A 16,665-nucleotide genomic window follows, 5' to 3' on the forward strand; every position below is an offset into this window, starting at 1 on the left:
ATCGCTGAAAGTTTTTGCTCAAGGCTAGCACTGTATCACTTGAGGCACAACTCCGCTTTCAGTTTTATGGTGTTTAACTGAAAATCTGTGTTTTATGAACTTTATTGCTCAGACTTTCCTTTTTAGGTTGTCTTTTAAAGGTGATTCTCAGATATCAGCCTCTTGAATACCTAGGACTACAAACATGGCCAGCTAGGAATGATTTTTCATGTGTCGCCAATCTTAGGAACTAAAATGACATATTATGGTGCAATACTTCATGATTCAAAGCAATTCTATTAAGCTTCAAAATGGACAGTTGTTAAAACTTGCATATTATTATTTAAATGCTCTCAATGACTTATCAATCAAAAGTAATTTATTCAAATCCCTTAGACAACAATTGAAGAGACTTGAGTTTCTCATGTTAAAAGCAAAAAGACCGTTTATGATATTAACTGATAGCATAACTATTATTAACCAAATAAATATTGAGAGACTTTTTTGCTTTGATGTACTATTTGTGTTTACAATTTGTAGACAACAAGAAAAAATTTATGAAGACCATTTTCTTGGTGCTCTCAACCTGTGCTTTAATTGAATGCATCTTAAGTTTGTAATATATGTTTAAATTCTTTTTATCTCCTTAACTCTAGTTTCTCAAGCTGTTTGCATGGTGTTCTTAAATGTCTATTATTCACAAATATGGAGGTCATTCTCTCTGTAGTTTGGTGTTGGTCTAAAAATTTCAAGGCAAATATAAAATGCTGAGTATTAAAAATGATTATGTCATTTATTGAGAAAAATAATTTTGTGAAATTTTTCTCTATTTCTTCCTTTTTTCAACTTCTGTAGAACCAAAGTTTGTAGGTGCCTATATGATTCCTGACAACGAAGACCAGGATGACAACAAGCTGTATTTCTTTTTTACCGAGAAGGCCCTGGAGGCGGAGAACAATGCCCACACCATCTACACCAGAGTGGGGAGGCTGTGTGTGGTAAGGCTGCTGCTTTCAGTCTTCAAGCTTGCTGAGCTCCCAGGCTTTTCTTAGTAATTATATAACCGTATCTACTTTTATTTTTGCAGTATTCTGTAGGCTTCCTACAATTAGTATTTGCTAAACTAATCTGTTTTTTATGATTATCAAAGCATCCTATCTAGCTAGGTGTGGCGGCTCACCCCTGTAATCTCAGCTGCTCAGGAGGCTGAGATAGGAGTACTGTGGTTCAAAGCTAGCCTGGGCACTAAAAAGTCTGTGAGACCCTCATTTCCAATTTATCACTAGAAAATTGGAAGTGACGTCGTGCCTCAATGGGTAAGGTGGTAGCCTTGAGCTGAGAAGCTCAGGGACTATGCCAAGGCCTAGAGATCAAGTACCAGAACTGGCAAAAAAAAAAAAAATTCCTAGTGAAAGTCTCATCTTACAAAACAACCCTTAAACTTTAGGACACTTCACATTTTCAAGCCTTACTGAGAAAAAAAAGTCTATAATTAATATTTCCACATGTAAGTGTGGGTTCTATTTGTTAAATGGATTTAACCAAACTGCTTCTATTGTAGTCATTAGTCTAAATAATATGGTTGGTTTGAACAATTAATTTATAGAAATGTTTTTTTTATTGTCGGGTTAATACTTCCTTTTTCCTTGTGGAAAAGTTAGGCAGGTTGTTTGGGAACAAGTGCACTCACTGAGCATGCCGAGAAACTTAAACACAGGGCCATTGTAAAGTTATTTTGGCATTTAGGCAGATGTTAAGGAATGAATTCAGGAATTCATGTATATGCACATGTAATGGAGATATATATATATATGTGTGTGTGTGTGAGTGCACGTATTGTGGGTTAATAAACATGTACATACACATACACATAGTATACATTTATGTTTATGTATATTTCAAGCTTTACTAAAGGAAGAAAAAGAAATGGACCCTTTTACATCCCAAGATAGGCAAATTACTTTTCAACAGTATAATAATCCACCAATTCCTTTAGGAGATACTGCTATATCCATTTTTCTATGCTTTGTTTTTCACAGAATGACATGGGAGGGCAGAGGATACTGGTGAATAAGTGGAGCACATTCCTCAAGGCGAGACTGGTTTGCTCAGTACCAGGAGTGAATGGCATTGATACCTATTTCGATGAATTAGGTAAAATAAACAAACAAAACAAACAAACAAACAAACAACCCTGAACTTTACTCTTTAATGCATATAGCTTTCTGTAACTCTATTTCAAACACACGTACAGAAAACATGATCCCTGCAATATTTGACCTAGGACAAGTTTCTCTTGTTTATGTTTGGTCGCACTTGGCAGGAGAATTACAGCAACAAAGACAGTCCTCATGACTTCACAAGCACGAAGTTTCTGATTACTTTCCTGTGGTCCTCCTTGAAAGCTGTCCATAGCAGCAAAAGTGATTTATCAAGTTACAACTTAATCTTGAGTGTCCTATTGCATATGGAATCTGTGTCACATATCTATAACAAGTCCTAAATTATTTTATGTGTATATATTTTTATTGTATAAGAAGGCTAAAAGTGGGCTTGGAGTTTGGCCTAGTGGTAGAGTGCTTGCCTAGCATGCACAAGAACCCGGGTTCAATTCCTTGGTACCACATACATAGAAAAAAAGCCAGAAGTGGTGCTGAGGCTCCAGTGGTAGAGCTCTAGCCTTGAGAAAGTCCAAGGACAGTGCTCAGGCCCTGAGTTCATGGCCCAGGACTGGCAAAAAAAAAAAAAAAAAAAAAAAAAAGAAGAAGGCTAAAAGTACTAATTAATGCAATGGATTTCTTTCTTTTTTTAGAGGATATCTTTGTACTACATACCAGAGACCATAAGAACCCAGTGATATTTGGACTCTTTAACATGACCAGGTGAGAAATCTGGATGACAAAGGAAAAACCACATAAAACAAGACATTGTCTCATTGCAGCTCCCGTTTCATAGCGCACATGTGTTGGAAATGTAGCCCAGCTTGCTGGTCACCTTTCTGTGCATTTGAGGTCACTTGTTTCTTTCCCCCAGCATTGGAATTGTAATTCATTTTCAAAGCCACAACCTCAATCCAGATTCTTACGTTTGCTCATATTAACCCAGCCACCTGATGAGATGAGGGTCCCAGTCTCTTCCTTGTCCAATCTCCAACAAAATGACTTTTTGTCACATATGGAGTGTAAAATGCATTGTTCGTGTGTGTGTGTGTGTGTGTGTGTGTGTGTGTGTGTGTGTGTGTGATCAAGACTCTAACCTGGTGTCTGACATTTTTGTTGACTGACTGGCATTCTACCACTTGAGCTATGCTTTGAACACCTACAAATGGATTTTATTAAGACAAAATTTCAGAGCTGTCTATATAATGGAGGCAGTACTGTAAGCCCTGTAAGGATGACTGGATAATACATTGATAGAATCCAATACTCACTTAGCTAGCTTTCCTCTTTCCATTTTTATCTGTTCACTAGGCTTGTTTGACCTGACTTTCTCTTGCAACTCTGACCCTTGTCCAAAAAGTTGGACATTATCATGTCCCCCATTTTTTTTTTCTCCCTAGTCCTCTATTCTGGTTGTCATGCCCGTGTGCAGATTCGTAGTGAAAATACATTTCTGAACTATTTCTTTCTTTCAAATATGATGCTTAAAAGCTTATAATTTATTTTCCCACTCTGTGTGAAAGTGTAGATGAAATAATATATACCATGTGGACTGGTAAGTGAAGAAAAATTATTTCTAGAACTAGTTTTGGTTGAGGGTGTCCACACACAATTTCAAGGACTAGCGAGGTGAAAAGTGATTGGATTGATTGAGAAATAAAAAAATAATTTGCCTAAATTCCTATGACGAGGGTAGGACGATTTTACTCAGATCGCATGTGGGTCGGCAGGCCCTCAGCTGTAATAGGATCCTGTACACAGTGTTTATGTATATTTTGTCACATCATTTGTTTAACTTTGTAACAAATGGTTTGTAATATTTACTTTGAAAAGAACACTAGAAAATTCTTTGAGCACATATCTCCTTGTAAAGAGACCTTCCTGTAGGAAGTAACATGGAAACAATTATTCTAATTAACTATAGCATAATGCAAATTAAAATCTGTTAAATAGTTTATAGTTACTGTGGTTCATGGACTATCCTTCATTTATACATTACTTATCATTTAATTGCTTTATATGGTGAACTCAAGCTATGAGATAGGATAGTTTTTATACATTTGGGTATGACCAGTTTATAAACTTGTCTCTGAAACTTTCTGAAAAAATCCAAAACAAGAAATGCTTTTATTCCATAATTTCAACTTTGTTGAATTCATGAATAAGTCTGAGAAATAAAAAGCTCCCAGCTGTTACCTGACACATAGGTTTGATTTTCATAGAATAATGACCAAAGCTCAGGCCACTTTGCCTGAGAGGTGGTCTTTACTTTCCCCTGAATCCCTTGCATTTACAGTAGCTTCAAGGTGTGTTATAAAATGTGTAATCCAATGTCTTAAAGACAGGAGCATGATGTCTGCTCTTCAGCTGTCCACAGGGTAGGAAATGCTACACTTATACGGAAGTTTACATTTGACAAAGCACTTTCATAAGCAATGTTTATTTTGATTTGTAAAATACAGAGGCTAAGAAATAAAAAAAATTCTAATGGATGTATATTGAAATGTTTGAATAAGTGACTTGTTAGGTAGGGAATAATAACTACCTTTTTCAACTTTTCAGTAATATATTTAGAGGGCATGCCATATGTGTCTACCATATGTCTAGCATCCGAGCAGCTTTCAATGGCCCTTATGCACACAAGGAAGCTCCTGAATACCACTGGTCACTCTATGAAGGAAAAGTCCCATATCCCAGGCCTGGCTCTGTAAGTTCCATCATTTAATGAAGCATTCTTGTTATTTAAAGTCTCTTTCAGTAATGGTTTGGTCATTGTTTCACAGGTTTTCCTATACTTTACAGTTTAACAAGGAATTTCATAAGCTGGATTTCAGTGGCTCACTCCTTTAATCCTAACTACTCAGGAGGCTGATATATGGGATTGCACAATAAAAGCCAGAAGTGGAACTATGACTCAAATGGAAGAGTACTAATCTGGAGCAAAACAACTCAGGGACAGAGCCCTGAGTTCAAGTGGAAGAACTAGCACCAAAACAAAGTGATTAGGGAATTTGATGTCTGAATTATGCCTAAATGAAAAAGAAATATCACTCCTCATATCAAATTATATGCATATTATCTAATAAAAAGGAAATAATCTACAATGGATATGCTCTAGCAGCATTATAAACTATATCTATTATATTTTTATATCTGACTCAGTATCTCCAACCAAAACTTCACTTTTAAGGAAATTGTTGAGCAGAAATTCACCAATAAAGTGTGCATCATGTATTTTTCTCCACAGCTGAGTAAAGGAGAGTTTTCAAATAGTAAATTGCACTTCAGGACTGCACATAGGGACGGATACCTCTAATCTCAGCTGCAGGCAAAGTGGAGATAGGCAGGACTGCACATAGGGACGGATACCTCTAATCTCAGCTACAGGCAAAGTGGAGATAGGAATATAGTGGTACAGACTAAAAATAAATAAAGTTGTCAAGACCCTATATGAGAGAACAAGTCAGGAGTGATGATTCACACATGTAATTCTACCTACTCCGAAGATTTAAATGACAAGAATGAGTCAGAGAACAGATCTGGCATAAATAGGAGATACTATCCAAAAATAAATTCACACTACTCATTCAAATATGCTTCTAACTGGGCACATGCTTAGCAATAATGATGATAATGATTGGACACAGCACATCCTGACATAAAATCAACAAGATGGGAGAAATGTTACCTGTATTACAAGTGTCCTGATGAGCAAACAATTAACGTGTCATGCAAGTCACCATTCAGTTTTGTCCAGAGCTAGTAAGATCCCACCATTATACTCATCCACAACTACTTGCAAACTTGTTGTTTTTGCTGAGCCAAAGCCCAATGTGGAAACAAACCTTATCTCCATTAACAAATGTATGGCTTGATCATTGCAATCACTTTCTTTCAGTGGCCTCAAATTATTACTTCCAGTAAAGCATAAAATATATTTTATTTCAGCATACTGATTGAAAATACAACTTAAATGGAGGAAACGCTCTCCTGTGGCTTTGCTGGAAATGCTTCTTGAAACCACAAGGTCTTAAAGAAGATTGGAGGAAGTGATTGGTTACTGAAAGGCTTCCAGCAATTCCAAAATGTTTCCAATTATATATCATGAAAATAGACTCCAGTGAAATATCCATGCCAAATTAAGAAATTGGGTCTGATTTTTTTAAAAAAAGAAAAACTATGATAAATGCCTTCTTTGCTAGCTAGAATATGATTACAAAACTGTATTTATGCTATACATGAAAATTTTTATCAACATAATCATTGCAATTACTGGTGGTCAGGGAGAAAAATAGGAGAAATGAAGGATCATTTATTCATTGGCATGAATCAACACAGTTAAAGGGACTCTAAAAAAGTAACTTAAGGTGTCATTGAGTGGCTAATTTTACAATTGGTAATTCAATAATTGAGGAGGCATGTTGTAGCGGTTATTCCTGGTTTTCTTAGTTGATTGTGTCTAATCCATACAAAATAATACAAATTTATACAAATTGTAGGAGTCTAACATAGAGAGGATCCCCACTGCCAAAATAAAACCCAAAACTTAGCCGGATGAAACTTAAGTAGGTATCTATGTTAGAGCACTAAGACTCTCTAGCCAGGCAAATAAACAGACGAGGGTTGTTATTCCAGTCTTCATAAAGGAAAACTGTCTTATGTACTTGAGAGCCTCAATTTATAGAGAGTTAGCACAACAAAAGATTTTTCATTTTGCTTAGGGCTAGGTATTTTACCTTCAAATTTTAATTTACAGTATTCAAAAACAAATGTTTCAGAACAGAGAAAATAATCTGAAAACGTATAGTAGTGCACACTTCTGCCACCTTCAAACTAACTGGATAATTTACTTTTCCAAGATCACACTACATTCTTTATATTGATCAAGTTCTATGTTTAACATGATTTTGCCTCCATTTCAATTTTTAACACAGAATCCATTTCTCTGATTAGAAGAACATGAAGCTACTTTTAAATGCACTTTTAATTAACAAAACACATTTTATTTTTCTAATACTTGTAATTGATTATAAATTTGTTCTCAACGGTCAAGGAAGAATGAATGATCTAAATTGCCTTCTTTTGTTCAGTGTGCCAGCAAAGTGAATGGAGGGAGATACGGAACCACCAAAGACTACCCTGATGATGCCATTCGATTTGCAAGAACTCATCCACTCATGTACCATCCCATAAAACCTGCCCACAAAAAACCAATACTGGTAAAAACAGATGGAAAATACAACTTGAAACAAATAGCAGTGGATCGAGTAGAAGCTGAGGATGGTCAGTATGATGTTTTATTTATTGGGACAGGTAAGTCTAAAAAAGCATGAAGATGGTCCAGTTGACTCAGATTAAAGATCACAAATTCGTAATATATATCCATTTCTACAGTTCTAATCAAAAATAAGAAAAATTGAAATAGAGTCCTCATGTGACTGAAAGTCTTGAGAGTTTAAACTCACTTTCTGAAAAAAATGTTTTGGTCTTACTAGCTTTATCATCAAAGGTGTCAGGGATTGGTCGGTAAATTATGTGTCACTCATGTTTCAGATGTGAGAAACATTGACCCAAGGATTTTAGGTTACATAATATAAAGTTAATGTAAATAAATATTGCTATATAATCAGTATACAAAAATATTTGAATGACTAAAATAATCAAAGAAAGGAATAATGCTCTCAGTAAAGTGGTACCCACTTGTACTTCCAATACGTGGATTCTGAGATAGGAAAAATCATAAGAATCCATAGTGAGTTGCATATATCCCCAGGTCACTAGACCCTGTCTCAGAAAGCAAGAGAAATAATTGATGCTCAGCTCAGTAAAAATATTGGTCCTCAATTTGAAGCATAATGGTAATAAGGTGCCAGAGAGATGATGATCAGTCTTCCAGCCTTATTATTGTCTCAGCAGTTCAAAAAGGTGTCACTACAAATTGTGTCAACTGCATAAAAACTGCAGTCATAGCAATGCTTGTCAGCCATCCAGTCATTTGTATTAGAGAGTACAAATAGCAATTATTTTTAGTAATATTTAGTATTCACAAAACCACATATGCTGAATATGGTCAAAGTAAATTTTTCAGATGGACTTTTCAATGCCATTAACACCACACGTGTCCTCTAACTTGTGGAAGAGAACTTAGTATCTCAGTAACATAATCATTTTAAAATTCTTGAAAAACATCATTACTTCTTGTGAAGCTTGGCAATTGCCATAGCACCCTATTTAATTTAATGAAAGTATCCTTTGCTTACTCCAAACATAAACACAATCTTGAGATGAGATTGGCATATTTGAGAGATCAGGATAAATCACTATTTCTGGTGTTAAAGTTTCTCCTAGAATTTTTAAAAACTAAAGATAAAAGTACTAAATATTAATACTTCCAGAAACTGATCTTTTGTACAGACATGTTCTTTTCAAAATGGAGAACATTACTGCTAATAATATGTTTTACTTTAAGACTTTATCATCAAAATATCACACATCTACCTGGGTGAGATGACTCACATCTGTAATCCTTGTTACTCAGGAGGCTGAGATCTGAGGATCAAGGTTCAAAGCCAGCCCAAGCACTAAAGTCTGTGAGACTCTTATCTACAATTAATCACTAGAAAATGGGTAGTGGGGCTGTGGCTCAAGGGGTAGGGTGGTAGCCTTGAGCTAAAGAGCTCTTGGACAGCACCCAGGTCCAGACTTCAAGTCCTATGACCCACAAAAAGAAATCACACATCTTTAACAAAATATAAATTACTGGGATATGAATTCTCTCATAGTGTCCTCTCACAAAATTTTATGTTTTTAAAAAAAATTATTTCATAGGCATGACATGATATGAATTTGTAATTGTGATAATTGTATTAGTAAATATCCTGAGAAGAAGCAGTTATAAATAAATGTCCAGAAACTATTTTCTTGACAAATTAGCCAAAGATATATGGGGAAATTCTGGAAACATATTTGTGCTATCCTATGTATTAAATCAAAGATATCATCATTTTGAGTCACTGGTTCTGAGTACAAAAATCATGCTTGATGAATGTTTGAGAACTACACCAGAAAAAACAACAAATATTATCCTTTTCCCCATATTTATCTGACCAGGAAAACCAATACAATATATAATGATTATTGCCAATTTAACAAGTGAAAATTAGTTATTTCACTTACATTTTTGCTTTTTACTTGATATAATTGTGAGCTACTTAATTAGTATTTTTTTGGCCAGTCCCTGGGCTTGAATTCAGGGCCTGAGCACTGTCCGTGGACTTATTTACTCAAGACTACCACTCTACCACTTGAGCCACAGCATCACCTCTGTCTTTTTCTATGTATGTGGTACAGAGGAATCAAACATGGGTCTTCATTCATGCTAGGCAAGCATTCTACCACTAGGCCAAACTCCAAGCTGCTTTTCCTTTTTAGTAAAAGTACAAGTAATAGATATCAATGTAATAATGATATATATTTATTAACCTAAACATAAGGGTTGACCATTTTTTAAATAAACTACTGAAATTTCATAGAAACTCTTGGATTAATATATCCCGAGTTTTTTTCCTTTTTTTGCCCATGATTTTTATTAACTCTAAGTCAAGTTATTTTTTGTAAGTAATATAGAGATACTGACCTTGTAAAGAATAAGTATATCATGAATAATAAAAATAAAATGGAAATTTAGAATATAAAAATTGCAAAATAATGAATAACAGGGAGAGTATTAGTTTTGCCTCAGAGAAATCAACTTATATTTTCTCATACTTAAAAGTGTAAATAGGTCTAGAGACATAATTCAGTGATAAACAGTTAGTTTAGAATGTATAAGCTTCTGCAGTAATCACTCTTCAACACTGAAAAGGCAAACAATGTATATAGGATTTGCAAAGTGAATTTCTTGGAATTTTTGCTTACAATAAAAATAAAAGGTTTTCTTTTAACATGCAACATAAAAGATAAAAGTAATATGTCATCTGTCAGGCTTCATCATTTCAAAAGATCTTGCATGTTGAATTTATAATTTGATTGATTTTATTGTTCAAATGGTTTGGAAAACACATAGTATTTGATCTCACTCCTGGTCAGGAATATAAAATTACTTTTGTGAGTTAAAATATGGCTGGATAGAAGTCATATGATTTTTAATTAGCAGTGAATAAAAGGTTTTGTCTAGATTTCAAATTCTGTTTTAATTCCTCAAAGTTTCTTAATTACTTGAAATTTACATCGTGACATAGCTTATATTTTATTTTTTCTGTTTTCTTAGACACTGGGATTGTGCTTAAAATTATTACAATTTACAACCAAGAGACTGAATCAATGGAAGAAGTAATTTTAGAAGAGCTTCAAATATTTAAGGTACTTTTATAAATATAGTCCAAATTTATAGCCAATTAATGACATTGAAAACTAAGAAGTAAATAGCAAAGATGTCATGGAAGTTCCAGGTTTGTTATCCCCCTAGAAGATATGTTTTGAATTCAAAGAAAATGGAAATGAGGAATGACTTATAGTATGAATGCCTGTACCTGACATAGTTTTTCAAAAGGAGACTAATATTTGTTTAATTCAAAATAATGTCAGCTTATAAACTGTTACTATAAAGTAATGATATGCTATGTATGAATTACAGAAGCACTATTGAGAAGTCAATCACATCTGCAACTATTGTAGGAATGCTAGCAAAAGATGTTTTTAAATTGTGGACATAGTGGCAGGACAAATATATTACTTTTAATTATGCTGTTCTAATTATACAAAGAAACTATTAAAATGGAAATAACAATTGACTTCTTAGAAAGGTTTATGTGTATATAATCTATAAGTATAGAATATAAAGTTATGGGCACATGAATGCTGATTAGTGCTTTTGAGGAGGATTCTGTACCATTTTTATTATAACATTTGTATCTTATCAATGCATACCCTGGTTTAATTTGCATTTTTGCTTAAAGCTGTCTTTCTAAGTTGATTAAAATGTCTTTCTGGTTAAGTATTATTGAGCTTAGAGTCAACAGTAGTATCATTCAGATCTGAATGAAATTTATCTAATAAATGCATTTTCTACACTAGGATTTAGAAACTTTAAACAGCATTTTCCCATCATATTTGAAGGCCCTTTGAGGCCACAAAGCAACATAATTTGCTACAAAAGGTGTAGTAATGTGAACATGGTGGCATTAAATAGTCTGTTCACAAGACTTGCATATACTCTACAAGAACACAGAGAAAAATATGTGGTCTTGGCCATAAATACAAAATGGATACATATATATATTACTTCTTATGAATGGGATAAGAAGTAATATATTTTATCTTTACTATCTAGGAGGTAGATTTCCTGTAGCTGAAAACTAAGCTGGTCATCCTTCCTCGCACTTAGAGCAGCTATGTTCTGATATATTTTGCATCTGAGCCTTTCAGTAAAACTTTGTTTCATTTTAGGGACTATATTAGGGACCAGAGCTCTTAAAATAACAGCATCCCCCATTGCTTCATTACATATATACATGACTGCCTGAATAAATAAGAAAATGATGCGTGACTGCACTGTGTTTTGTAGTTCAAGGTATTTTTCCAAATACCTTGGAGAAAAGATCAAATGTTCTATTAAAAAAAAATCTTCAAAGGAAATTATCCCCAGGATAAATTCCATCTGCCTACTGTTTCTCCACTTGTGGAATTAAAATAATTTTTGGTGCTCCTTAAAGATGCACTAGTTTTAATCAGCATTGCTAAAGTAACAGAAAGGATGTATTGGGTATTGTCTGTCCTTCCTCCTGCACGGTCTCAAAACAAAAATGCAGTTCTTCCTCTCATTCAAAGAATCCTGGTTTCAAAGTAGTTCACTATGAAAATTCCAACAGAGACATGTTTTAAACAGAACAAGGTTGTATTAAAGTGAGTAAAGAATCATATGGATTTTTAGCAATTAGCAATTATTCTAAATCATAACTGCTTTACTTCTAAATTCAAGTAGTTTATTTAAAAATTTTGACTTCATAGGTTGGTTGGTTTGTTTGTTTTGCCAATCCTGAGACTTGACCTCAGGGTTTAGACACTGTCCTTGAGCTTTCTCAAGGCTAGCACTCTATCCTTCAGCTACAGCACCATTTCTGGCTTTTTCTGTATATGTGGTACCAAGGAATTGAACCCCAGGACTTCATGCATGCTAGACAAGTACTCTGCTACTAGGCCACACTTCTGGCCTGGCACCATTATTAGTTTTTTTTTTTTAATGGAAATACAAATTATCTTACAGATAATTTGTTTTCTCATCTGTATATCCTGGTAATTCTATTGGAAATGAAATTGTAAGGCTGTGTTTTCACTTAATATAGTTGTCATGGTGTACTATAGGCATACATACACTCCTGTACTTAATTTGATTTCAGGTGATTCACAATCATATTAAGATAGAATCCTGTATTTTATTTAAAAAGAAACTGTCTCATTTAATTTCAGGATCCAGCTCCTATTATTTCTATGGAGATATCTTCGAAGAGAGTAAGTTGTGTGGTGTGTGTGTGGGGGGGGTTCGGGGTGGTGGTGGGGGTTTTGTATCTTTGGGTATGGCTGTATGTTAGTTAAGATCAAAGGGTGAAAGAATATTTAGCACACGGCCTTGTATACAAAAAATTTTGCTGTCATTTCACTTTATTATAAAAACACTTAAGAGATCTATCATTTTATTATATTGTATATATTATATACGTACTTATATAATATATACATATATACTTAATATATAATATAATATTCTATTTTGACTATAGAGTCTATGTCAGATACAGTATAATTCTAAAGCTTATAAATCTTACTCAACTGAAACTTTATACCTATGAGTGAGTTACTTAAGTAAATAGTATATTATATTCAATAGATACTTTATTTTCAATTTTATAGACATTTGAGAATAATTTTACATCTAAAATCATAAAGATGTCTTCCTATTTATTTTTCATGAATGCTTTGGCAAAAGTAATGACAATGACACAGCAAAAGTAGCCACTGAAACACATTTTCCTTCTTCTTTTCTGTAATTAGTCCAAAAAAGTAAATAGTTCCTTAATAAACTCTCTTAAATGTATTTGAAGATAATTATTCCTGTTTAGTAAATGGACACATACAACAGTCACTGTCCTGGTATTTTGCCTTTCCACTTAGTGCATCGCCCAGTTCATTTTGTGTCATGAAATACACATTTGTGTGTACAAATATATATATATGTATATATATTTTTTTCTGAATGTTTACATCAATCTTTGAATGACTCCTAATTCAATCTCTTATGGATGTTGCTGGTCATTGTTCCTAGATAATACAGAAAAGAATGGACAGCTCTTTGAGTTTTTTTTCCAAGCTTTGCAATTTTGTTATTCCCTCACAAGTCTTTAAAAGTATTTCAAATGTGATAACAATGGAAATGCTGGGGTTCGCTATCCTCAGAAATGTTTATGACTTAAGAGAACATTTACTGAGGTGATTGTGTCTGCACGTGGAAGCCTGTGAAATCACTCAGTAAAAGTTCTGTCCTTTATGACTAAGTGCCTCCTCTTTTCCTCCTTTAGCAACAGCTATATGTTGGATCTGCTTCTGATGTGGCTCAAGTCAGATTCCATCACTGTGACATGTATGGAAGTGCCTGTGCTGACTGCTGTTTGGCTCGAGACCCTTACTGTGCCTGGGATGGGATATCCTGCTCCCGGTACTACCCAACAGGCACACATGCAAAAAGGTGAGATAGGATATGCATGGAATGTCTCCATTGATCAAGACAACTCCAATAACTTTTTTTTGCTTTCTTTTGTACCCATGCAGAAAATATTATCACATTAATTTCATTTAAATAAATCATTATAGTTATAGTTTACTCATGGTATAACCTTTAGAATCTGGACATTTTCCTGAATGTAACTTTAATGTATTATAGTATATTTAATCTAAAACTACACATTCTTTTAAACTTTTATTTTCCACTAGATTTTTCATTTAAATATTCCCTTCTGTCAAACTTTTGTGGCAAGATGAGAATCAAGTACAGATAAAGTTAAAATATGGAAATGACAAGCCACTTTTCTTAAAGCCACTAAACTTGAAGGACTCAAAGACTTAAAAAGAAAATAAATAAATTCTAATATACATTCTACAGTTTCCCATGTCTTCTCTACCAGCTGTTCTTCATTTATTTCATTTTGAAAGTGAATATTTTAACTCCTAAGCAAATGCATGACCTGTATAATTAATGAAATATGCAATTTAATTCAACACAAATGAAAAGGACTTAAGGATCTACAGCTCTAATGTCTAAGATCCTGTGAAGTCATTGTCGTTTATTAGAGAAGGTAAATCCAAGGTTCTTTCAACAGAACTGTGGTTTTAGAAAGTACTTTGAAGAATTAGGTTACTTTTCCATTCAAACCATATGAAGTTGGGACGCAATTTGGGAAAATAAATATAGAAGAATATTTTTTATTTCTTGGAGAGAAAGAAGGGTCTTTGATTTTTTATATTAAGAATTTTTTATTGTAATGTATAAAGGGGTTACAGTTATATTTGCCAGATAGTAGGCATTGCTTCTCACACACTGATACCCCTTCTCATGGTTTTGTCCCTATTTCCCTCGCCCCCTTCCCAATCAACTTGTTTTTCCCCCTTCCCTTTCCTATTTCAAATAAACAAATATACAATATGCCAGGTAACAAAGTCAGATACAGTAACAATGTGAGATTAATCAAAGGGCAACAAAAGAGAAGAGAACAATCACACAATATAAAGCTCTTCTTTCTATATCCTGTAGATGCTTGGAAAAAAATCATATTTGATTCTCACAATAAAGTGACCATAGGCAAAACAAGTCAAAATATAAAATGATCTACTGACAACTTCCTTATACTAATTTCAAGCGCTCTAGTGACTTCATATTTTTTTTTCTTTTCAACTATTAGAATCTAGTTGAATTCAATTCAGTGTCAGAGTGGAATCACATTATTACAAATTTCACTAGTTTGGCAATTTTTTATTTCACAAGCTAAATTAAGGATAGAGGGCTTTAAAGAATAAACTAAGAAACTGACAAGAAATCTTTGCAAAGAAATGTGGGAGCTTCATTTACCGATTGTGATAAAGAACTCAGCAAAGTGGTACAAGTGATTATGTCTGAAACCATTCCCGAGCGTAAAGCATGAGTAGTATTTGAAAATGTTGATAGTGACTGTTTCTTCCCTAATACAATTACTGTAGCATGAGCAAGGAGTATACAGAAATACTATTTCCAACATGGGCTGGCTCACCCCTCCTTAGCAACCTGGTGTTCCCTCGCTCCTGGGAGGTCACCATATTGATGCCGAACTTAGTGCGGACACCGGATGGGCTTAGAGCACTGCAGCCCAGAACTCCTGGATTTAACCATCCTCCAGGCTCAGCCTTCCTAGTAGCTGGGATTACAGATGCACACCACCACGCCCGGCCAGAAATACTATTTCCTACAGAAAATCAAAAACCACAGATGAAGAATAGAACGGCAAATAATGGCAGTAGTAGCTCCCTACTGAATATTGAAGACATTACACTAAGTACAGTATGAATAATTATTTCATTTAATACCTAAAATAACACAACATTTGGGTGAGTCTTGGAGGTAGGTTATAGGCAAGCTACAGTTAAGAAGAATTGTCTTCAAATGAGCATGAAATTCTCAAGGAAAAATCAGGCAATTCCATGACTTGAGAGTAGAACAAAGTTAATCTTTTAAAGAATCAGTTTTTGTGATGAAAGAGTGTTAAAATTTCCCACAACCTGAATACAGATGTATTTATGACATATGATGTGCTCTTTTGATATGTATGAATACTTTACAATGATTGAATCAGTATATTAATTTCAGTCTTTTCAAGCATTGGTCATTTCGTTATGGGAAACATTCAAAGATTCAAAATTCTTACTTATACTGTTTAAAATACACAGGCTATTATTAGTGTCCTATTCAAACCATAAGAAAAATAATTTTACAATTATTATAAAATGAATTATCTTGCTGTTATTAAAAGCAATAAAATGTTTACCAATTCTTGCACCAATTCTTTTGAATGGAAAGATTTTCTATGAGTAGTGATGATGGATATTAACTGAGCAGTTAAATATTTCACTTTTTAAAGTTAACAGCAAACTGAGTTTTCAGTTACATGTGTAATCCTAGCTACTCAGGAGGTTGAGAACTAGGGGACTGAGGTTCTAAGTCAATCCAGACAGGAAAGTCAGCAACAGTCCATCTCCAATTAACCAACAAAAAGCTGTACTGAAGACATGCCTTAGTTACTAGAGTATCAGCCATGAGCAATGAAGCCCATGAGCAAACAGGAATCCAGTTAAAAATCCAGTACCACCATGTACACCACCTTACTTGGTGAGAACTTAAAAGAAATTGACGTAAGTTAGTTGCATAGGAATAGTTAAGTGAATGGACAAAGTAGTAGGGTACAATGGAACAGAATACTCCAGTCAGAAGCTGTTGGTGTAAGTGAAG

At 34.1% G+C, this 16,665-nt stretch overlaps 1 protein-coding gene across 1 annotated transcript in view; it reads left to right on the forward strand.

Annotated features, from left to right (window-relative positions):
• The window catches only part of Sema3e (semaphorin 3E), a 214,354-nt gene that overhangs the window by 183,243 nt on the left and 14,446 nt on the right, over positions 1-16,665 (forward strand). The window contains exons 7-14 of the mRNA XM_090332890.1: positions 835-977; positions 2,019-2,133; positions 2,792-2,861; positions 4,701-4,845; positions 7,229-7,451; positions 10,408-10,499; positions 12,606-12,647; positions 13,712-13,878. Of these exons, the coding sequence (XP_090189016.1) occupies positions 835-977; positions 2,019-2,133; positions 2,792-2,861; positions 4,701-4,845; positions 7,229-7,451; positions 10,408-10,499; positions 12,606-12,647; positions 13,712-13,878 (997 nt within the window). The remainder of the gene's footprint in view (positions 1-834; positions 978-2,018; positions 2,134-2,791; positions 2,862-4,700; positions 4,846-7,228; positions 7,452-10,407; positions 10,500-12,605; positions 12,648-13,711; positions 13,879-16,665) is intronic.

The sequence above is a fragment of the Megascapheus bottae genome, chromosome 5 (genome assembly GCF_031878675.1).
Source record: "Megascapheus bottae isolate mThoBot1 chromosome 5, mThoBot2.hap1, whole genome shotgun sequence".
Taxonomy (NCBI): Eukaryota; Metazoa; Chordata; class Mammalia; order Rodentia; family Geomyidae; genus Megascapheus; species Megascapheus bottae.